Here is a 24079-nt window from a genome sequence, read left to right on the forward strand (position 1 = left end):
GATGATGCACTCGAGCTTAACAATTAAATTTTGCCATATTTGCTAAATCTTTTAATTCAATAAAATGTGTTAATGCCTCAAGTTTTCTTTCCTTTTCAGCAAGTAACATACATTGTTCTAAAGTTGGTGTGTGGTCATTCCCATGCTCATTACACATATGTTTAAGTTCTTGATAATATATATAGGTTTGTTCTAGGTATTATAAAGCCTTACACAACTAGTTGTATTGTATATGTGTGTTGATTTGGAAGTATTACACTGCAGTATGTAATATGCCTTTGTCTTATATTGACAATGCTTATTATACTATTTTAGCATAATTTTAAATGTTAGTACATGTAGACTGATACATATTACAACAGATTATTCGTGTGTGGGGTATATGTATATTCACATGTATGGGGCACATGTGTGGGTGCATGTTTGCACAAATGTACGGTGGTCAGAGTTTGACATCAGTGTTTTCCTTGATCACTCTCCATGATAGATAAGGAGGTAAGATCTCTCACTTGAACTCAGAGCTAGCTAATTCAGCTAGTATAGCTAGTTGGTTTGTTATGGGAAATCCCTGTCTCTACCTGTCCCTGTTTTGAGTACTGAGATTAAAGGAAAGCTATCATACTTATCCTGCATTTACCTGGGTGCCAGGGATTCAAATTCTGGTCCTCATACCTATACATGCCCATATACACATGAAAATGCATCTACCACACATACAAATAACCTGTTGTAATATGTATCAATCTGCATATATGAACATTTAAAATTATGTTAAAATAGTATAATAAGCACTGTCTAGTACATCATATCATCCACTGAGCCGTCTGCTAGTTGGCACTACATTATTTGAATTACCACATACTGGAAATCCACTGCCTGAAAACACCATTCTATTATTATAAAAAATACTACAATAAACACTGCTCCATTTCTTTTTTTTTTTTTTTTTTTTTTTTTTTTTTTTTTTTTTTTTGGTTTTTTTCGAGACAGGGTTTCTCTGTATAGCCTTGGCTGTCCTGGAACTCACTCGGTAGACCAGGCTGGCCTCGAACTCAGAAATCCGCCTGCCTCTGCCTCCCAAGTGCTGGGATTAAAGGCGTGCGCCACCACCGCCCGGCTCCATTTCTATAGCAATTTAATTGATATTAATAAATATATTTTTCCAGGCAATATACATTTGATATGTAATAAATTTTTATTTTTTTAAGTGTGGGGTCTTCACATCAATAATTATTTTTCCAATTGCAGTTCTGGCTGGGGACTCTATAGGCACAGGGATCTGGTTGACTTTATTCACAACAGTGCACAGAGCCCTCTACACATACACAGTGCTAGGCATGGAGAAAGTACTTAATGTGTATTTGATGAATGGATGAATAAAACAGTACAAGGCGATCCTGCGGTGTTTTCCACTTGAGAAGGTAGGATGGATGGCCAGGTGAATGGATGGATTGGAACAGCCTCAGGACCAACGCAGACCATACAGTGGATATTTAAAAGTTGCACTTCAGCTACAAAAGCATGTGGCTCTGCACTGTACATATACATCACTGCAGGTTGCTGCCAAAACTGAAAGTTGCCCAAGTATAGCAAAATGGCATAGGGCACAGAATCTGAAGCAAAATGCCAAGATTTAAATTCCAATTCTACCAAATCAAGATTTGTGAAGTTTTGTTTGTTTGGGTTTTTTTGTTTTTGTTTTGTTTGTTTTTTTTTGTTTTGTTTTGTTTTGTTTTGTGATTGCTATTTGGACCGAGTCTCTTTACATAACTTAAGCTGCTTAAGTACTCAAAACTGTTCTGCTTCAGCCCCCAGTCCTGGGATTACAGCATGCTACACCATACATAGTTGAACCTTATATTCTTTTAATTCTTTGCCTCAGTTTCCTTATTTGAACAATGGAGGAGGTTTAATGAAATAATGTATTTACAGTTTATCAGTGCCAGGCAGTGGGGTGCGTGCCTTTAATCCCAGCACTTGGGAGGCAGAGGCAGGCAGATTTCTGAGTTCGAGGCCAGCCTGGTCTACAGAGTGAGTTCCAGGACAGCCAGGGCTACACAGTGAAACCATGTCTCTAAAAAAAAAAAAAAAAAAAAAACCCAACAACAACAACAAAAACAAAAGTTTATCAGTGACTGGTACAGTTTAACTTTGCCTAATATAGTAACCACTCAATAAAAGCTATTCCCTTCTTCTAGAATAGCCTAATGTCTTATTCATAAGTAAGACATAATAATGTGAATCACAGTAAATATAGGTCTATTCAACCATGAAAGTTGGTTGGTGAAAAAGCCTAGAAGTCTTCTATCTTATCAACGAATACTTTATAATACATAGAAAATGACTTTTTAAAAAATGAGACACATTCTATTTTTTTCTTTTTAAAAAGATTTACAGATGATTGTGGTACACTGTGTAGGTGCTGGGAACCAAACCCAGGTATTCTGGAAAAGCTCTTAACCACTGAGCCATCTCTCCAGCTCTGAAGCCCTACATTTTAGATGTTAGAAAGCTAATGTCTGAAAGGCAGCATTGAAAGGTAAACTTGAGTCTTATGGGCTCATGGCTGGACTCCTCAGGCAGAGGCATGTCACCTAAAGCCCAGAAACATGCACATGACTAGCAGGAAATCCTATGGGCATAGAGTAGAACTGGGCACTATGAGGAGGAAAGCAGCTAAGCATCCCCAATGAGGTCTCTGAGTGCAGCTGAGACTGTGGACCCTCAGAGGCTCTGGTTTTATTTCCTCTACATCATGATCATGAGCACCAAGGAGTGGCATGCATGGGGAGGGGACAGAAGTGCAGAGTGTGAGAGCTGGTGAGCCTACAAATCAATACTGTCTCAAGGCAGTCATTTCTTGCTTGATATGAAACACATTCTCCAAGCTTAAGAAAATATTCCAGAAACTGTTTTTTGTTGTTGTTGTTATTTATTTTTCCATTGAGACAGAGTCTCTCTCCAACTCTACATAGTCCTGGCTGTCCTGGAGCTCACCATTTAGACCAGGCAAAACCACCTGCCTCTACCTCTACTACAACCAGTCAAAAATCTTTGTTTTTTTAGAAGAGTAGTTTTACCATTTCATCTCACAGGGACACTTACTAAAATAACAAGAAGATATTCTTATTTTCAGGTTATATTCATTTTATAAATTAACAAACATATATAGGAAAATTATTCAAAAAGAAAAATGCAGGCTGGAGAGATGTCCCAGAACATATACAGTTCTTCCAAAGGACCTAATTTTGGTTCCCAGAACCCACACTGGGTGGTAATTCCAGCTCCAAGGGATCTGATGCCCTATTCTGGCCTCCACAGGCACATCCACACAAGTGGCATATCCACACACAAACACAAATAAACAATTTTTAAAAATTCAGCAACCAAGCAGCAGAGAACAAAGCCCTGTATTTATGACCACCGGAGTTCTAAAATGCCCTTTTTGTGATCCTGGCCTTTCTGCTGCCTAGCAATGCAAACTTTGAGTTTAGTTTTTCTAATTTTGGAATTCTACTATCAGATATCCAAACATGGTTTTGGGTGATTCTTTTGAAAAAGAAAAATCACTTCTAAGCTCTGCAAGCATCTTTCATCTTTGAAAACTATTCAGTCAGATTCAAACATATCACCAAGATTTCTCAGTGAGAGGACATCAAGAGCAGGGCAGGATTAGAGCTCGGTCACTGCAATAAATTCTGAATGAATCCTAGTAACACTGAAGCTGCGCCAAGAGCTCTGTCAGACATGAGCACATGGAGGAGGTGCTGCCCAGAGGAAGAAGTCTGGCTTGTAAAGCTGCTGCTTCTTGTGTCTAGACATCAGCTTGGAGGCTTTGCTTTGGCAGCATTAAAAATGAACCCAGGGCCTTGCCATGTCCAGCCAAAGGGGTTAACCATTTTACTAAATTTGGTTATTATACTGTCCATTAAGTAATTTTGAATACTAAAGACTAAAAAAAAAAAAAAAAAAAAAAAAAAAAAAAAAAAAATAGAACAGAGAACAAAGAAGTTACAAATTCTTTCAACCCTTTTCTCTTCTTTAAAAATCATTTCATTTTTATATGGAAGAGTATTTTACCTGTATATATGTCTATGTACCATGAGCATGCCTGCTACCCACAGAGGCTAGAAAAAGGTATCAGACCTCCTAGAACTGAAGTTACAGAGAGTTGTAAGGACCAAGTGGATGCTGGGAACTGAACCCAGGTCTCTGGAAGAGCAGCCCGTGCTCCTAACTACTGAGCCCTAACTAGTCCTCTCCTACCCTTTTCAACAGTGCCTCCTCCAACAGAGTTTAACTTTATAAACCTCAGAATGTGCATCAGGACATTATTATTAGATACATTTTTACTGTTTCTGAAGGGAAGGAGGGGCAAAGAGAAACAAAGGTCTTGACGTAGGAGGCACTTTGGCCTAGAAGCTGAGCAGCCATTAATATGAGGTCAGTGACTGTACAGACAAGAGCAGATGAAAGCCTTGGTGAGTGTCTGAATGTTGTTCCTGCTCCCAGATGGCTCTCCTCACATTTGGATTCTATGCGCTTTCTCAGGAAACAGCACAACCACCTTTACAGACACCTAGGCCAAGGTCTGTGCAGGGAGTGAATGGCTCCTTCTGTAATCCCCATTAACAAATCAGTACTTAGCAAACCCTACTGAACCAAACTCCTAGTCATCTAAATGCCTTTCCATTCCCCATCCTCCCAGCCCAGCCTAGTCAGCCCTTGGCTTTCTCATCTGTGGCCAAATAATCTTTCTCAACTATAAATGTATCTGTATCATCATCATCATCATCATCATCATCATCATCATCATCATCATCATTGGTTTTTCAAGACAGGGTTTCTCTGTGTAGTCCTGGCTGTCCTGAAACTCACTCTGTAGATCAGGCTGGCCTCCCACTCAGAGATTTGCCTGCCTCTATCTCCTGAATGCCAAGATTAAAGGTGTGCCACCATCACACGGCATGTGTTTTCTTTTTTCCATAATTAATTTTTAAAATTTTGCAGACCAGGCCATCATTAAGCCAACAACAGGGTAAAGGCACCTGCCACCAACCCTGACCTGAGTTTGGTTCAGAGAACCCATATGGGGACGCAGACTTTGACCTCTATATGTAAACTGTGGCACATGCATCCAAAGCAAAATAAATAAATTTAAAAATTTTTAAAAAGAAAAGCAAAACAAAACAAAAAAAAAAGCCTCAAACCAACTAAATGGATTTTAAAAAATTAAAATGGAAGTGTGGGCTTCAAGAGACATTATATAAGACAATGAAAAATAATCTTAATGTTTAACTGAATGGATGCACAAAAGGCAGCATATCTGTACAATGCACTATTAGCCAGGAAAAAAAAAAGAATGAAGCCGTAACACACACCACCATGGATTTACCTTGGGGAAGCAAACAAACAAACACCATGCAAAATGAAGAAAGCGAAAGACAAAAGGCAGTGATGAATGATTACTTGAAAACCTGGCAGAGTCAAGCCTAAAGATCCAGAAAGCAGATTACAGACTGCAGAGGTTAGGAGGAACATTGGCTTTGGGAGTTACCTGCTAATAGGTTCAAAGTTTCCTCATGGGATGATAAGAGCCATCAATCAGCCTGCAGTGATCCCTGCACAGCCACATGAACATACTAGACAGGACTATCTGTTCACTTTAGAATTATAGCTCAATAAACTTCAAAATTCCTTGCCCTCTTCTCTTTCCCCTTTCTCATTCCTCTCCTCCTCTTGCTCCCCTCCCCCACATTTGGGGAAAGAATCATTATTTAGCTGGCATAAAATACATAATCTCCCTGCCTCAACCAACCAAGTACTTGGGATTACAGGCATGTAACCATCATGCCTAGCCAAAGCCACTTTCCTTGGTGTTCTCTCTCTCTCTCTCTCTCTCTCTCTCTCTCTCTCTCTCTCTCTTTCTCTCTCTCTCTCCCTCTTTTCCTGCCTCCCTCCCTCCCTTCCTCCCTTCCTTCCTCTTTCCCTTTCTCCCTCCCTCCCTTCCTTGCAAAACTCTTGACCTTATCATGAGGGAGTAAAGTTCTCCTAGTAATAAGGTTTTGCCTTCTCTGAACCAAATGTTGTTGGTTTTAACACCAGTTGTTAGATCTGTTCTGAACATGTTCCTGCCTCATCTTTGATTTTAAAAGGTAGTACAAGTTCATATTTAAGAATACCTGTAATACATATGGTATGATCTTTGAACACTGGCTCCAACTACTGACAAATTAGACTAATAATTGTTCTCTGCTTCGGTCTGCACAATTGGAAAAAAAAGATAGAGCTGAAGAGATGGCTCAGGGTTAAGAGCACTTGCAGCTCTTCTAGAGTGTCTGAGTTTGGTTCCCAGCACCTACATTAAGGAAGCTCATAACAGTATTGCTCCAGCTCCAGTAGATCTGACCCCTCTGGCTTCCATGGGCACCTGCACTCACATGCATAGACAATGTACACCTACATGAAATTAAAAAGAATAAAAATTTTTAAAAAGAAAAAATGTGGTGTCAACAATAAAAGCTGAAGTTTAATGATCTAGAGTTTCTGGGAGTACTTATGCTCAGAAATCAGTACTTATGGGACAGAAATCAGAAACAGGGAAATTGCAGCTCCCTTAATGCCCAAGCTCAGACCTGACATCAGTAATTCTGCTCTTTAGTGTACACGGTATGCCCTGAGTGTCAGCAGCACAGTGTCTAGCCACTGTTGGTCAGTCCTCAGCAGCCAGAATTACTCGTTCTTGGGATCTCTCTGGAAGTCTCCCAGTGGTAGGGCCACTTGCCCTGGCAGCCCCTCAGCAGGCCTACTCTTCACTCTTTGCCTGCCTCGCCTTCTCTTCTCTACAGTACTTCACCTGTAATGCTTGCACTGGAGTACTTGCACAATTCTCCGCTCCCAGGAGTTCTGCCAGGTGTGCTCAAGACTACCCACCCTTGGTGTGATCTGTTCTTGTGCAACCAGCTCAGTCTAGTCCACCCAGGATAAAGTAGTGGATAATAAAATGGCCAAAGCTTTACTGGGGACTATGCTGCAGCACAAGGGGATAGTGTATAAGAGGGGGGTCTTCTGGACTATCCTCATGAGACAGAGGGGTAGGCTGCACATACCGTTAGGGAAGGGCAGAACCATGCACACACACTGACACTGGTCCACAGTCTGTGCAGGGTACTGGAGCTGCCTGTTTTAAGACCAATATATAAGTTGTTAGATCTCTTTTAGGTAGAAGTGTCCCTCCCTGACCAAATCGGGGACATGTGTAAAGTGGGTAGAGATATCAAGTCCAGCTGGAAAGGTGAGCTGCAGCTGTCATGGCAGCAGGGAAGATTCGGGGAAACATGCAGGGAATCTGGAGTGCTTGTGGCTGAAGAGTCTCCCAAGGTGGCAGGCAGTAGTGACTGCAGGAGCCCATGGAACAGAAACAGCAGCTTCCACAGCAGCCATGACAGCCGGAGCAAAGTCTCTTTCAGGGTTGACAGGATGACAGTCTCCAGGTAACTGAAGAAATATTTCCTTGATGGACAGCAGCAGTGATTTCCAGAGGTAGCAGTAAGAGCACGAGGGGACAAAGAGAAGACACGAAAGCTCACCACAGCTGACAGTAGTGGTTCTCAGCTGAGCTTCACCTCTGCCCAACCTTGAGCTGCTCTGCTGAGCTTCAGGACAGTTGCCACTGCACTGATGACAAGGGAAGGGTTTGGAAGCTTGTCAATCAAGCAGCTGAGCTACTCATTTTAACCAACTCCTGATAGCTTTAGTCATTTAAGAAGTATTTATAACCAATGCCCAGCAAAATTAATAGTTTTTCCAGTAAATTTTATATAGTACTTAACTCTTAGCCAATGTTTTTAGGGGAAGAAAACAAAAGAGATATTCCCAAGAGTATCTAGAATATACAAGAATATATAAATATTACTTGTTATTAAAATGATAAATTTTCATCCAACCATTTGACAAAAGTTACTAAATACCTAAGATGTGGGAAAAGCCACAATGCTAAAACAGTATAAAGCAGATAGTAAAACAAAAGAACAACAGCCTGAGAACACTGCTAGGAGTAAGAATGAGGAATGTATGTTGTTTTTATTTTGACATCCAGCATGGCTATTGCAGAACTCATTCTGTTTCATTCTACAGAAAACAGAGGCGGTCATATTGTATTCTTATTGTCATATTTTTTCTTTCCCTTTTTTTTTTTTTTTTTTTTTTTGCAATGCTATTCTGCCTAGAAAAAAGTTATACTAGTATATTTACATTTCTGCTATTTAAAAGAAAAAAAAAAGGCTATCTTTACCCAGAGAAAAAGCTAGTAATGTGAATTTGCCTTTGAAAATTAACAGTGAGCTGCAAAAGAAGGGCCATATCTGAGAAGGGTGTGAACAGCAGGTGCCATCCTCAAAACATACGAAGGACAGAGAGATGGAGGCATCGCTACTACTCACAGGTGAGTTCTGGGGTCAAGTTCAAGGAAGAGAATGGTGCTGTGGCCTTACTGCAGTAGAAGTAATAATACATGAAAGAAAGAAAATAAATCCAGGAAAGGCATGTGGTGAGGGATGCACAGACATGCTGGCTGTGCAGTTTAATCTCCATGAGCTTCATCTCAGGTCCTGTTTTCCTTTGGGGATGGGTTCCTTCAGTGACATTACTGGAATCCACAGTTGTTAGGGATTAGTTGATACTCTGCAATGAGGATACACTGAGCCATCAGACAGTGCTACAGATTGGATATGGTTTGTTTTCACCCAGAGTCTCATGTTGAAATTTTATTTCCAGTGTGGTAGTTTTAGGAGGAATTATAGATAATTTTAACTGTCAACTTGACTAGATTTAGAATCATGATGGAACATATCTGGTGTGTCTATGAAGATGCTTCCAGAAAGATTTAACTGAAGAGGGAAGACCTAACCTAGATATAGACAGCACTATCTCCTGGGCTGGGGTCTAGAACTGAATACAGGGAAAGCAAGATGAGGAATGGCATTCATCCTTCTCTGCTTCCAAACTACAGGGTGAGTAGCTGCTGCATGCCCACTGCCATGCTTCCTATGCCGTGATGGATGGGACCCTCTGTTGGGGTTCAGGAGTTACCTCACAAACCACATGAATACTGGTCTCAGTCAGCTAGAGATAGCTTATTGACCATATGCCCCAGGACAGATCCATCAAGGCCATGGTCCAGACTTGGGAGCTGAACCCTGACATTGAGTTATGATCCTACAGGGCTTTTAAGACTAAAATCCACAAACATCTGTGCAAGTTATTCCACCAATCATGATTTGGGGATGGGGACTCCCTTAGAAACATGTCTTTGTTGTACACTTATCCTGCTCCCATAGTTTGGGCTATTCAACTGTGGGAAGGGACTTGCCTTGACTCACATTCATGTCTTAACTTGCTAACTAGAATGTCAGTTACCCATATACATGTTTCCTTCTGCCAAGTAGGATGTCAGTTCCCAGGGAAGTCTTGGGAACTTAAATTTTACTGGACCCTTACTCCAACTGGAAGTCTTGTTCCAAATAGTTTCTTATATTGGTGGAGGTGTTTCTCTTATGTTGGGGTCCATCCTAGGGGTAGCTTATAAAAGCAAATACCATAAAAGCTCAGACACAGGTACAGGAAGTGCTGCTGGGTGGTTGGTTTGGGTCTAAGCTTACTGTGGCTAACTATACAAAGCAGTTCTGACTGACTTCTGTTGTCATTGGTTTCTAAGAACACCAAAGCACAGAACATCCTAGTAACCACAGTAACAGCATATGAGAAAGTTTCCTTATGACATTAGTAATAGCACAAAATGAGGCTAGACAGGTAGTAGTTACCTAGGCCTTAATGTTTTATCTAGGCCTCAACATGCTCAAAACTGTGAGTCAAAATAAATCCTTCCTTTCTTAAATGTTTATAAAATATTTTGATACAGCTATGAGAAAAGTATTGGATATTGGAAGTGAGACTCTTTAGAGGTGATTAGGAGGGACACTACCCTCATGAGTGTATGGGTACTGTCTCACAGGTACTCTCTTGCTCAGAGACTAAATGAACAACAGGTCCCTCTTATAAAGGGAAGCTGGCACCTCTGTTCATACTCTTACTGTGCATTCTCACACGAGGATTCTTTTTCTATTCTACCATGAACAGAAGCCACAGTAACCCTTAAGACACTGATACTTGACTTTAGACTTCCATCATCTTGAACTAGCAGCTCAAATAATCCTTTTCTTTCTGAATTACCCAGTGTAAGCACAACAGAAAACAGTTTAAGAGGTCTAGAATTTGATTTTTTGGTGTTGATGACTTACAGAAGAATACTACTGTCTGTACACAGGTAGTGCAAAATCACAGACCTGGAGTCTTAATACCTATAAAAGAAACCCTGTGTATGTAGCATTATACTTCATGTGTTTTCCCCCCTTAGGCTCTTAACTAAACACTGGCTAGAATCCTACTGTCAGTACATAGTAATTCTAGTTGGCAAAAAAATCAGTAAATATATGGTACTATGTGAATAACAGTTTAATTATTTAAAAATAATTTCAAGTATATATTTGTAATTCTGTGTTCTATGGAAAATATACATTTTTCTATGTCCTTAAAATAGATTAAATTTATGTAAAAAAAAAAAGCCTCTAGATTTTATTGTCTTTACTTTGGCTAAGCTACAAAAAAGAACAAATTCATACCTTTAAATCTAACCAGGGTAGGGTAAAGTTAAAGAATTTTACTCAAGAAATCAGGAAGGAAAACAAATTATAAAAATTCTTTTAAAAAAGAATAAAGGTAAAAATAAATTAAGTTATAGTTTAGGCTGGGTGTGGTGCTTCACACCTTTAATCCCAGCACTTAGGGGGTAGAGGCCAGTTAGGTCTACAGAACCAGTTCCAGGACAGCCAATGCTACACAAAGAAAGCCTATCTCTAGAAAGGAAAAAAAAAAAGGTACAAGTGGAACTTGTACAATAATCTGACTGATTTTCTGTATTTATGGATTATGGCCACACATACTATATTCTTTTATACAGAAAGATAAAATATTATAATTCCATCAATATAGATTTGTATGCATACCTAGGTATATACCAAGTGAGAAAAATGTTGGCAGATTTTTCTCCAGGTGGTAGGATTAAAGGCAATGCTCGTCTTCTTTTCTATACTTTTCCATATTGTACTAAATCTTCCGTAATGAATACGTAATCATTTGACTAGAAAAAATACTGAAAATGCCAGAGAGAGATTGAAGAAAGACTTCAAGGTCATGGGGAGCTGAAGGGCTCAGTGGTTTAGATCACTTTGTTCCTGCAGAGGACACAGGTACTACTCCCAGGACCCACATGGCTGCTCACAACCATCTGTAACTCCAGTTCCAGGAGATCTAATGATCTCTTCTAACATCTGTGGGCACTAGACACATATGTGGTGCATATATACACATGTAGGCAAAACACCTATACATATAAAGTAAAATAAATCTTAAAAATGTCTGTGTTTTTAAAGAGGGTTCATCTGGGAGAAAAAATATTTTGTAAAATAAGTAACGAATGATCTTTAAACAAAAGAGAACATTCTTATTTTACAAGGTGACTTAAAGCAAAGTTTCATTTATCAACATACAATTCAAATGAGCACCTGGCTCATAACCACTAATGCTTCCATTCCTTCAATAAAATACCTGTGAATTCACAACACAAAGATACAATCTCCTCCCACAACCTACCACAGAGACAGAAAACAGCTGAGTACAGAACTGGACAGCAACTGATGGATCCCAAAACAAAGGAAGCAACAGTAGAAATGTCCCCAAGAGCTCACAGCATAACCTGCTTTTTTGAATCACTGACAGCTATCAAATAAAGTGAGAGGATGCCTTCCCCTCCCCGATCTCCCAGCAGTTTCCCAAGTCACAGATCCAGAGCTGGAAAGACAGGAACAAGGAGCCAGCATGTACTCTGTGAGGCAGATGACTATCACATAGTCACAAACAATAATCCTGCATCACACAACAACATTCCAGCCAAATCAAAGAGTTATTTTAAAAATAAAAGCCATGATCACTTATTTAATCTTGGGCTCTAAGCTAAAAAACTTTCAGGAAATGAGTAACAGATTTGAATGACATAATTTAGTACCAAGTTTTGGCAAGGGCTCAAGGATGCAAGTACTCTCATGAACTGGTGGGAACAAATTGGCATATTATTTCTGGCAGGCAATTTGGCTAAATGTGTTGAAAGTCTTTAAAATGTTTATACTCTTTGACTCACTAAGTCAACGTCTAGGAATTTCTCCTGAAGAAATATTCAGAGATATATAAAAATTTACTTTTAATATTCTAAGACCAGAAAGAACATAAACAACCAATAATACATACATGGCAATAACAGTGACCTAGTGAATATAAAACAGTCTCACGATAAATACTCGCTGGCATTGAAAACAACATTTTAAAAACCAGTGCTAGAATATGCTCAGAAAGTATTAAATGCATCAAAAAGTCCATCAATGTATACAGGATGGTTCTAAATTTTATTTTATTCTATTTTTGTGTGGTGCTAGGGATTAAATCTAAATCCTCAAGGAGGCAATGAAAGTACTCTACCATCAAGCACTCCTGATGGTCATTATCACTACACCATACCGTCTGATGTAATTTACAATATTTCCATTCATCTTTTATCTACCTGTACAGAAATCTGAATTTTTTTTTTTTAACTTTGAAATCCCCAGGGCTAACCTGCCTAAATTCTAATAGAATGCTTGGATTCACCAATACAGTTAACAATTGATTCTCTTTGGTTCACAATGTTAAGGTCTCAAAGAGAAATGTCAACAAATACTAGTTGAGAACTATCTTCTTACCTTAGCTAGCAGGCTGGAAACATGTTTAATTTCACCATTTGCCTTTAGCAATTCTTGTCTGAGCTCTGTGCAAGACAACTGCAACTGATCTTTCTCAGCTCGAGCCACTTTCAGCATTTCCTGAACCTCGAAGTTCTCTGCTGCCTGCCCCACGGTACCGCTGGCCTCTATGGCTTTTTGCTTATCGGCCTCCAAATGAGCCTTCAAGGACCCATTCTCCATTTTCAAGCCTTCCAAGGTAACTCTACATTCCTCCAAAGTTTTGGCCATCACGCTATTATTGCACCGTTCATTTTCTAGGAACCCATTCAGCTTTTCATTTTCTTCCTTCAGGTGCTTAATCATGTCTATAGCGCCTTGGTTTTCTTCCTCAACCTTCCGTAGGCTACAGGTCAACTGCTGCTGAATGTTGAGCAGCTTCTCTCTTTCAAAGCGGCTCTTCTCAAGAATATCTGTGCACTTCTGCTCCAGCTCAAGGATTTTTCCTCCTTGAGCACTAGATTCCTCATTTTTCACTCGTTCTTGTAAAAGATTGATCAGTTTCTCATTTTCCTGACTCAGCTGTTCTGCCCTCTCTCGGTGCTGGTGGAAGGAGGTCTCCAAAATGGTCTTCTCATCCACTAGCTTCTCATTCTCAGCTGTCAGTTCCTGCACCATCTGCTGCTGGTCTGATAATTCTTGCAGAGTAGCCTGCAGCTCTTCTGCAGTGCTGTGCTGATTCTCCTCCATCTTTTGTATCTTCTCAGTAAGAGATGCCAAGGACAGCTCGCTTGCATTGTTTGGGGAGCTCCCAGTAGGGGAGCCCTTGGAGCTCTTAAAAGGGTTGCTAGTGGCTGACAGGGGCCGAGATGGGGTATCTGCAGTGATATGCTCGAAATCTGAGGCATCCGGTGACAGAGAGGCTTTAGTAACATCACTGCTTGAAGACCCTGATGTCCGCAATGCACTCCCATGTGTGCTTCTTCTGTACTCATCCGTTTCACTGGACAACTCATTTCCAACTGGGCTTCCGAAGCTGGACTCGTGGGTTATAGATGTTGGGCAGCTGCTGTCACCAGTGTGACTTGCTGCTCCTTCTGAATTTGGTGACTGCTCAAGGTAAGTCAGTTTCTCCTTCAAGGCTCTGTTTTCTTCCTCTAGGTCGGCAAGTTCTTTCTGAAAGCTCTTATTCTTCTCCTCCAGGGTTCTTATCAAAGGCTCTGCATCACTTACTGGGGCTGATGTTCTCTCTGCACTTGGGTCTGAAGCATTGGTGTCCTCCGTGCTCAGGGCCCACCTCTCTTTACATTTTTTTAGTTCACTTCGAAGCCTGTTGATTTCACTGTCTTTGGTTTTGGCTTCTGCCAGAAGTTCCCGTACCTGGGACTCGAGCACAGCCTTTTCTGCACCTTCATGCTCTTGCTTAGGTTTTGCAGGGGTGGTCCTTAGATGCTTAGTAGGAGTGGGATTGCAGGAGGATGTTGGACTGGAGCCCAACTTCTTTGAGCTGGAGGGACCACGTGGCACAGACCTCTCTCTGGAGATAGTTACTGAGAGTTCCCGTGGAGCTGGAATGCCTGTCCGTTTAGTTGTTGGAATAGTCCCTAAAGAAAAAAGATGAAGAAAAATTGAAAAAAAAATATTTTTATAATGAAACTCAAATGTCTTCCAAATATGGCATAGAGGATGCTATGGCTGTCACCCTTTATCCAATTCTTCCTCCTCTAGGTATCTTCTCAGTAAGAAAAGCCAAGAAAAGCTCATTTGCATTGTTTGGGAGCTCCCAGTTGGAGAGCCTTGGAGCTCTTAAAAAGGGTTGCTAGTGGCTGACATGGGCCAAGATGGGGTATCTGCAGTGATAAGAGTATCTGTGTGATAAGCAAAATCTGAGGAGTTTTGAATGGGGTTTCTGTACCTCTTCCCACAGGCTTGTGTATTAAGGAAAGCAGATTCTTAGCCTGAGCAATCCAGAACAATTCTATCCCCTGAGAACACATAACTTAATTAAGATTTATGGGTATAACCAGGAACCCAAAGTTGCCACACTAGGCTGGGGACTCAGAATGGAATTGCTTGACTCTCTTCAGAGAAGCTTCTTCTTGTAGTGGATGGTAATTAACAAAGAGACTGCAGCTGGACAGTGTGCAGAGCGTGAGTAACTTTGATGCACTCAGCCCTATAAGGTATGTCTTTAACAAATTCCTCCTTTCAAGGCTAAGAGATGTATATGGAAGAGGAGGTGGAAAGATTTTAATAGCCAGAAGTGGTGGATAACTCCAAGAAAAAGGTGTTTCCATACAGAACAGGACTGATAGACATCTGAACTCAGAGACCGTGACAGCATACATATGTCCTGCACAGACTCAAACCAGACCAAAGCCCAGCACTGAGAAGTGGGCACAAAGTCCCACCCCTAACCAAGAAACTATTTGCAATTGACAACTGCTAGGAAAGCAAAAATTAGTAGTTTTTTTCCAATGTAATGTCACAGGGCATGTCAATCACATTTCAGGACAGGCCCCATGCCCATGAATAGCTGGCTCAAACAAAATGAACTCCGTACTATTTCATGTACATTTTCTTTAGTTATTATTGACTTTTTTTAAAGTTTGCTCATCTATTATGATTTCCATTTTTGTTGGGTTTTTTTGTTTGTTGAGAGGGATCTAAGAAGAGCTAGAGAGGGTAAAGAATATGACCAAAATACACTGTATGAAAATTTCATATAATTTTTAAAAAATCTATAAATACTAGAAAAAATGGAGTGGAGTACAAGAGTGGGCTGCTAAATATCACTAGGATCAGGAGAAAAGCACATGGCTGACAACCACTCTGTTATCCTGTGAGGAAGGTAAGACTCTGTGGTACAGAAAGAAGGAAACCAAATTCTTAATAGCATCACATCAACCCTGGAGCTTGGCCTATTGCTGGACTTGCAGTTACAGCAGCTGATTTACACGTTTTCTAGAAGTTACTCTGAATTAGGTTTTCTATAACTTGCAGCTTAATACAGCTATACAGATAATGTTGAGAACTAAATAAAATACAAATTTATTTACACTTCCAATAACATATTTTAACTGAGTGCAACTTTGACATAAGAAGAGGGGCTTGGGTATATAGCTGATATTGTCTAATATGTCTAGGGCCCTAGATTCCACCTTCAATGAGGAAGAGGAAGACTCTGACAAAGAATTAGAAAACAAAATCAGTACTTGGGAGGCAGAAGCAGGCTGACCTCTTACCTCAAGGTAAGCCTGGAATACAAAGTGAGTTCCAGGATTCAGAGCTACACAGAAAAACACTGTCTCAAAACAAAACAAAAGCAAAACAAAAAGAACAAAGAAAAAAACAATTGGTGTGCTCCTTTGTATTCACAGAGAAACAAGAACAATGGGAGCCGGATGAGGAATAGCTACAGATGTTAAAGAGACTGGTAAAATGGAGACATGATACAGAATTTAGAATATGATTATGAGAAATATAAGTACAGGGATTTTTTTCATTTTACTATATTACAGATAATGCCAATAACATCTAGGGGTAAAAACATTTTAAAACTCACACAGAAGCCAGGAGTTGGTGGTGCATGCCTTTAATTCCAGCACTTGGGAGGCAGAGGCAAGTGAATCTCTGTGAGTTGGGAACAACCTGGTCTACAAAGTAAGTTCTAGGACAGCCTGAGCTACAAGGAAAAACCCTGACTAGAAAAACAAAACAAAACAAAACAAAAAGACTCACACAGGGATCACAGGGAAATTAAAACTCTGGACTTAAACTTACTTAAAAACTGAAAAGACTGATGGAGTCTGGGCTGTAGCCTGGTCTCTAATCAGGAAGGACCCATTCTTCTCTCTCTAAAGTATAGGAAGGTGATATAGAACGCACCCTTTACTGGTCACAGTCTAGTGTTAAGAAATTCTGAGTCCAACCTTGCCCAGACTGCCGAGAGAGAGCAGCAGCTGACCTCAACACAGCAATGACAAAGGCAACAATAGCAGCCACTGCTAAGTCCTGCAGAAGCTCAGCCATATTACTATATGGAAATGCTGGTTGTTTAATTTTTAAATTATGTTAGAGATGAAGAGAAGGGTGAGCTCTTGCAGAGGATCCAGGCTCAGCTCATAGTACCCACATGATGCTCACAACTCTCTGTAACTCCAGGGCATTTGACACCCTCTTCTAACTTCTGCAGGCAGAGCACTAGGCCCTTATGTGATGCATATCCATAAACATAAAATAAATAAATCTAAAAAAATTAAATTGTGTTCCACAGACACTGAGTACTGTGACAAACTTCTAAAAGTTATACACATCTAGTTATCTTGTTTGACTCACACATCACACTAAATTACTCAATAAAGAAAAGGTTTAATTATTCTTATAAAATGAAGATTGCAACCACTCAGCAATAAAATGTTTTTGTAACACCAATCCTCTAGAATGAAGTCATCTTGGAGAGGACCAGGCTGAAGACCGGAAGACCGTTGGTGCTTCATAGTTACGGTGTCTGTCCAACAGACAAACCTACAGATCTAGGATTATCACAGCAGCATCTGCCATTCCTCAAATATCACTTACATGAGGCTCCTCTTCCTTCCTCCCCCCATTCTCTTTCCACCTTTAGTCATTTGTTGCTTTTTCCTTCCTTTTGCTGCCAAAGTTTGGTCTGTTCTCCTTATAATTATTACCCGTGCCTTGTATAAACCACTTAGAATGTTTTTTAACAGCAAACCAAAGTTTATTTATGAAATACACCAATATGTTGTGAAACATACAGTGTAAATATTTGTTGCATCTATTTTTCCCTAGTTAAAATTAGACTGCTCTCTCTCTAAGGCTGTGTGCATCTCTGTGTTCTCTCCATCCTGTCTGACTTTCAATCAAATTTAAACTCTCTTCCTCTTTTCTTTTTGCAACCAACCAGTTGGCCAGCAAATCTTATAACCGTTTTAGAAATGTTCCTGTGTTGTTCTTTTCCTTTTGTTTTGGTCTGAACCTAAAATAAAATAGTCTATCTAAATTTCTGAGACCACTTTTTCTCAGGTCTTCCTGATTCCAGCCACCCATATGCACCTTTGGGACAAACTGAACAATCAGTTAAGCAACTTATCCTTATTTCTGTCACAGAATCTTTCTTTCTCTCTTTCTTTCTCCCTCTCTTTCTTTCTCTCTCTCTTTCTTTCTTTTTCCAGATAGGGTCTCATTATGTACCCCTGGCTGGCTAGAACTCTCTACATAACCCAGACTGGCCCCAAACTCATCTGCCTGTCTATGTCTCCCCAGTTTGGGGATTAAAGGCATATGCCACCATGCCGGTCACAATCTGTTTCTTATCCAAGACTATGGTAACATCAGACTTCTTGTCCTGACCATCGTACTCAGCTTCGTTCACTTCTCCTTGACTCTCAACACACCCAGGAAACACTAGTCAATATCCTCAATATTATACATGGGCAAGGATTCTCCAGTGCAGTTACTTTTGGGTACTAACACTCCCCACAGTAGTCTCTCACCACACTCAGTAAGCTCAATAAACTCATTAGTTCTCTAGGGTGAACTGTAATGAAACTGAACCTTGGTTTGTCTTTGGGACCTTATGGGAGGGGCATACATTGCTTAGCTCCTTCTCCCTGCATGGGAGAAATTTTTTACAACAAATAGTAAATTCACTTGCTAATGCTATTATATCCTGTGGTATTCAGAAAGGGAACCAGTAAATACAAGAAAATGTTAAAAAGATGTAAAAATGAAAAATGTTTTACTAAAAAGTATATATGAAAATTAAGATAGTTGTATGTTTCCAGAATGAAAACTAGAAAGCTTATACAAATTACAGAGGTCTGAGTAAGTTATTTAAAGTACATAAGGAATGAAACTTAGAGAGAGATGCTATATATAATTATTAAAATATCAAAGATCAACAATTAAAAGGACTGGCTAAAATGTGTATGTCTAATCAGAGTTTATTTAGAAATGGTTGGTTATTGAAATATATCCAGTAGTTAAAAGTACCAGACTGGTATAACGACCTTCTGGCTCTTCAGTAACCAGTCTTGGAGGATATGCTAATGTGGACAGAGAGACTAAAAAGGAGAACAGTTTGCCCTAGCTCCCAAGGTCGACAAGGTCCTAGGGGACTGTGAGTCTTCCCTTGAAATGTCCTGTGACTGTAGACTCATTTATTCTCGTGTTCAGGGAAGCTTTGTACTCTTAACCAGCATCAAGTCTACAAAGAGGAAGCTCAACATGGAGGAAAAGTTTGCTCACTGCCTCCAAGGAAAGCCACAGTCAGGTCAAGCAAGGCCTTTGATTTCTCCTCACCAATATGGAACAACTGGTAAAGAAAGGTTAGCGGGGCAAGATGTTCCTCTCAAGCCAAGTGACCCTGCGGATTAGATCCTAAACTGGCCTTGACAGTCTGAAAAGGAAAACTAATTTTGACCACCTGCATGGTCTTAAACACTCAGCAGTAAAGAATGGCCAAAGACTATGAAGATTGGTAACAGTCTCCAAACACAAGACAGAGATCTACATGAGAAGTTATTTAGACAACTATATCTCACTAATTATTTGCTTCTTGATTTAAAAACAAAAAAACATACAAACAAAAATCTTGTTCAGATATAAGACTTCAGAGCTAGGCTCACTACAGCCCCTGTCCATAGTCAAGGAAGACAGCGCCACTATTGTTTATAGTTTATAAAGTTCTAGTCTGAGCCTGCTTCTGCTTCCCATCTGACACTGTTATGTAACTAACTGAAAGCTCCTGCATCAAGGTGAGTCCTGCATCAAGGGAAGCCACTGTGCCTTCCTTGCCATGGAACTATGGGATAATGGTAAACCATTCCCCTCAGTTCTTCTTTTAGTAAGTTTGTCAAGGTAGCAAGAAAATTGACTAATAGAAAACCGGTTCGGAGAAGGAGGGCCACTGCTGATAAACTTGACCACATCGTTTGAAAGCTCTTAGAACTGGTTTGTGGAAGAAATATAAAGAGTTTGGAATGGCAGGCTAATGAGTAGCTTTAGAATCCAGTCATCAATTAATGGATGATTTTAATGGAAGTTTAGATCACCAATATCTAAAGAAATGCAGAGAGTAAACTATTTCATGTTTCAGAGGCGAACATGGATTCTGTTAAGACCTGGGCTAGAAACCATTCCATTCTGGCTGCATAAAGAATTTGGCTGCATTCTGCCTGAGTTCTGCAAATAAGTAAAATTGAGTTCAAAATGTATTAACTAATTTGTTTGTTGGGAGATATTTTCAGAGAGCATAGCACTCAAACTGTAGCATAGCTACTGCTCACTGCATTTACCCAGATGCATAGTGAGTAGAAAGTGGAGAGAAAAGGACTGAAAGCTCAGGACAGGGAGGGTACAGACAAAGACGCAACTTTGTGCTGGGACAAAAGGGGAGGAGCCTGACCTCACCCATTGAGAGCCCTAGGGCATAATGTAAATTCATTTGAGAGTGCCTGGAAAGAGCCTACAGGATACCTAGGTGAAAAATGGCTGCTTAGGGAAGTGTTTCAGCAGGTTTAGCCATGAAGGTGGATTCTACTGAGAACCCAACCCAAGGAGCCAGGCTATGTCTTAAGCTCTAAGAAGAACTTGTCTTTATCCAAGTGGTGCTGGTTTTGTAGACACACAAAATTGCAAGAAAGAGGCTTCTGTTGAGATTTCAGAAAGCTGCTGAGAGGCAGGTAATGTACAGCAGGGTCAAATCCCCTTCATAGAGCTCAGAAACAGGCTGTGAGTGAAGCTGGGAAAGTAAAGCTGAAGCCACAAAAGTTGTGTAAATTCCTGGATGTTGTAAATGCTATGAATGTGGGAAATTCACCAAGGAAAGCCAGGCTAGGAGAGAGGCCACATGTCCCCCAAACAGACTTGAAGAAATGGATCCCAAAGGATGCCATTACAGATCCCAGATGCAAGGCACAAAGCCACACAGGTTTGGGGGTCTTTTCTTTTTGATCCTGTCTTTCCTTGCTATGTCCTGCCCCCCTAATTCCTTCCTTTTAAATAGGACTGTTTACCCAGTACTTTGTATACTGGGTGTAACTTGTTTTTATTTTACACAGGCTCAAAGTTATGAATTTGCTATTTTGGATCTTTGAACAGTGTCAAAACTGTACTACTATGGGAACTTTGAAAATGAATTGAAGGCATTACTGTATTGTAAGCTAGCTGTGTGCCTATGGGGGCCAGAGGTGTACTGCTATGGTTTACATGTAAAATGCCTCCCACAATGCCATGTGTTTGAACATGAGGTCCCCAGCTGGTGGTTCTGCTTTGAGAGATTGTGGAACCTTTAACAGGTATGGCTCAACAGAAGTAGGTCATTGGGGAAAATCTATGAATTATATAGCCAGCGCTGGTTTGACATGGCCCTTCTTTCTCCTGATTTCCCCTCTTCCCATCTGCTGTGACATTATCACCAGTCCCAAGTTCAGATGCCAAGGCTAGTACTAAAATAAATCCTTCTTTTCTCAAGCTGCTTTTTTTTTTATCATGTATTTGGGGGCAGGTCAGGGGTGGGGACGTGAGACAACAAAACAGTCACAAGAAAAATAACTACTACAGATTCTCAGAAGCAAGTGGAAGACATGTCTAGACTAGTTCTTGAGATCAGAGTGCCATAGAGGGAGCATCTTTTACAGAACATCTAGTTGTATGAAAAGGATGAAAATAAATTAAAATAAAACAAAAATAGTGAAAGACAAACAACCTATAACCTATAACTTCATTCTGTATGGAAAAAGAAATATAGAGTCACTACACAATTGTAGTTATGTAGTCCTACTACATAAGCTACCTATACACAGAACATGGGAGACTAATTCCAAAATCATTTGAATAGTATCATGCTTAAAGGTGAAAAGTTAAAGAACATATGAAGAAACTGAGACACAGATGACAAAGTAGAAAAAAGAGCTGGCAGGCATAGAGAATGGCAGCGTTAACATTTACCCTGGCCTTACTAATACAGAGTCAAAGATACTACATACAGTTGATACAACTAGAAATAAAGATTTAATACATTATAAAAAGTAACAACAAGATGAAAAACAGTGAGGTACAAAGAGTTAAATTCTCATCTATCATAACAAGAAAAAAACTATAAATGTGAAACAGTAGCAATGTCAAGAGAAGACCATCCATAGCCAGAGATAATATTTGCAAATGACATCTGACAAAGATCTAATCTGATATTCACAGTATATAAAGAATTCTCAAAGCTTAATAATGAGAAAATGGCTGCTTAAAAATGCACGTAAGTTCTGAATAGATACCTGACCAAACAAGACACACAAGTGGAAAACAAGCATCTGAAAGGTTCCACAGAGCATCATTAGTGGATGGCAGACTACAATAGTTAAAGATGAGCATGGGTGCTCACATCTACGATCTCAGCAACTGAGGTGCTGACACGGGATGCCTGCCAAGTGTTTGAAGATAGCCTGGAATACATGTGAGACTCTGCCTTAAAAACAAAATAAAAAACCCAAACAATAGTGTGGTGCCATTATAAACATATCACAATGTTTTCACAATCTCAGTGAAAGCACCAAATGCTGGCAAGGGTATATGTCTTAGTTTCTTTTCTATTATGATAAAACAGCCTGATGAAAAGCACTTAAAGGAGAAGGGGTTTATTTCAGCTCACAACTATAGGTTATCCTTGTGGGGGAGCCAAGATAGGCACTTGAAACAGCTAGTCATATCCACAGTCAAGAGCAGCAAGAATGAATGATGCCTCCTGGTGTTCAGCCCCTCTCTGCACTTATACACCAAGGCACAACCTGAGAATGCTGGAACACAATCAAAACAACTCCCATAAATGTACCCAGTTGAGCTAGACAATTCTTCATTAGACTTTCTTCTTTTTTTTATCTTGCTTTGTTTTGTTTTGTATTGTTTTTCAGGACAGGGTTTCTCTGTGTAATAAGCCTTGGCTGTCCTGAACTTGCTTTGTAGACCAGGCTAGCCTTGAACTCACAGAGATTCACCTGCCTCTGCCTCCTGAGTACTGGGATTAAAGAGTGACCTTTAATGGTCTTTAGTACCATGCAGCACGCAGGGGGCAAAGGCAAGCAGATCTCCATGAATTTGAGGTTAGCCTGGTCTACAGAGTAAGTTCTAGGACAGTCAAGGCTATTTTTGACTACACGAGAAACTCTGTCATGGTAGAGGGAGGAGGGCGCTCCCTTAGGTGATTTTAGACTGTGTTAGTTGACAAAAGTAGCCATCACAGTGTGGAAACAATAGGAACTCTCATTGCTGGTGGAACTTAAATGTTATTGCAACAGTGAAAGACATTTCAGTAGGTTTTTTACACACTGGGTTAAACCAAATACATTACATGACTCAATAATACACTCCTTGTTTTAAGCACATAAACTGAAATGTTATACCCACACAAAAACTCATGTACTAGCAGTTCTCAAGCTGTGAGTTACAACCTCTTTCAGGGTCAAACAATCCTTTCAGAAGGGTCACCTAAGACCACCAGAACACAAATACTTACATTACAACTCATAACAGCAGCAAAATTACAGTTATGAAGTAGCAACTAAAATAATGTTATGGTGAGAGGTCACCACAACATGAGGAACTGTATTAAAGGGTCACAGCATTGGGAAGGTTGGGAACCACTATCATACATGGATATTTTTAGTTGTTTATTCATAACGACCAAAACTAGGAAGCAACCAAAATATCCTTCAGTGGGCAATTGTATGTTATGGAATACTATATAATGCTTTAAAAAAAAAAAAAAGTGCCACTGAGCTAGGTTAGTCAGCTATCTGTCACTGTAACAAATTCCTAAGATAATCAACTTATTAAAATATGAGAATTATTATGGCTTAGCTTTTGAAGCTTCGGACTATTCGAGGTTAGCTACATTGGGTTTTGGCTTACGGCAGCCTGTAACCATATACTCTTCAGGTAAAAGCACTCACCTCACTGGGAAGGGTTCACCCTATGGCCTAAAGGCCTCCCATCGGGCCCTGCCCTTCAGTTTCCATCACCACTCTACTGAGCTTGGGTTTGGGCCTTTAATGTGGAATGAGACAGAAGTCAAGAAAAGATATGGGAGATCTTGTAAATACACATTAGTGAGTAAACAGAGCTGATCTGGTAAGACTATATTCTATTTGATTGCCATATTTGGCATTCCAGAAAACACAAAACTGAGGCAGAGGCAGGTGGATTTCTGAGTTCGAGGCCAGCCTGGTCTACAGAGT

At 40.0% G+C, this 24079-nt stretch overlaps 1 protein-coding gene across 9 annotated transcripts in view; it reads right to left on the reverse strand.

Moving 5' to 3' along the window:
- Specc1 (sperm antigen with calponin homology and coiled-coil domains 1) overlaps positions 1-24079 on the reverse strand; it is a 261968-nt gene that overhangs the window by 90211 nt on the left and 147678 nt on the right. For all 9 annotated transcript variants that reach the window (XM_034506720.2, XM_034506722.1, XM_034506721.2 and 6 more), the window contains one exon: positions 12849-14431. In XM_034506720.2, the coding sequence (XP_034362611.1) occupies positions 12849-14431 (1583 nt within the window). The remainder of the gene's footprint in view (positions 1-12848; positions 14432-24079) is intronic.

This window comes from Arvicanthis niloticus, chromosome 6, assembly GCF_011762505.2.
Source record: "Arvicanthis niloticus isolate mArvNil1 chromosome 6, mArvNil1.pat.X, whole genome shotgun sequence".
NCBI lineage: Eukaryota > Metazoa > Chordata > Mammalia > Rodentia > Muridae > Arvicanthis > Arvicanthis niloticus.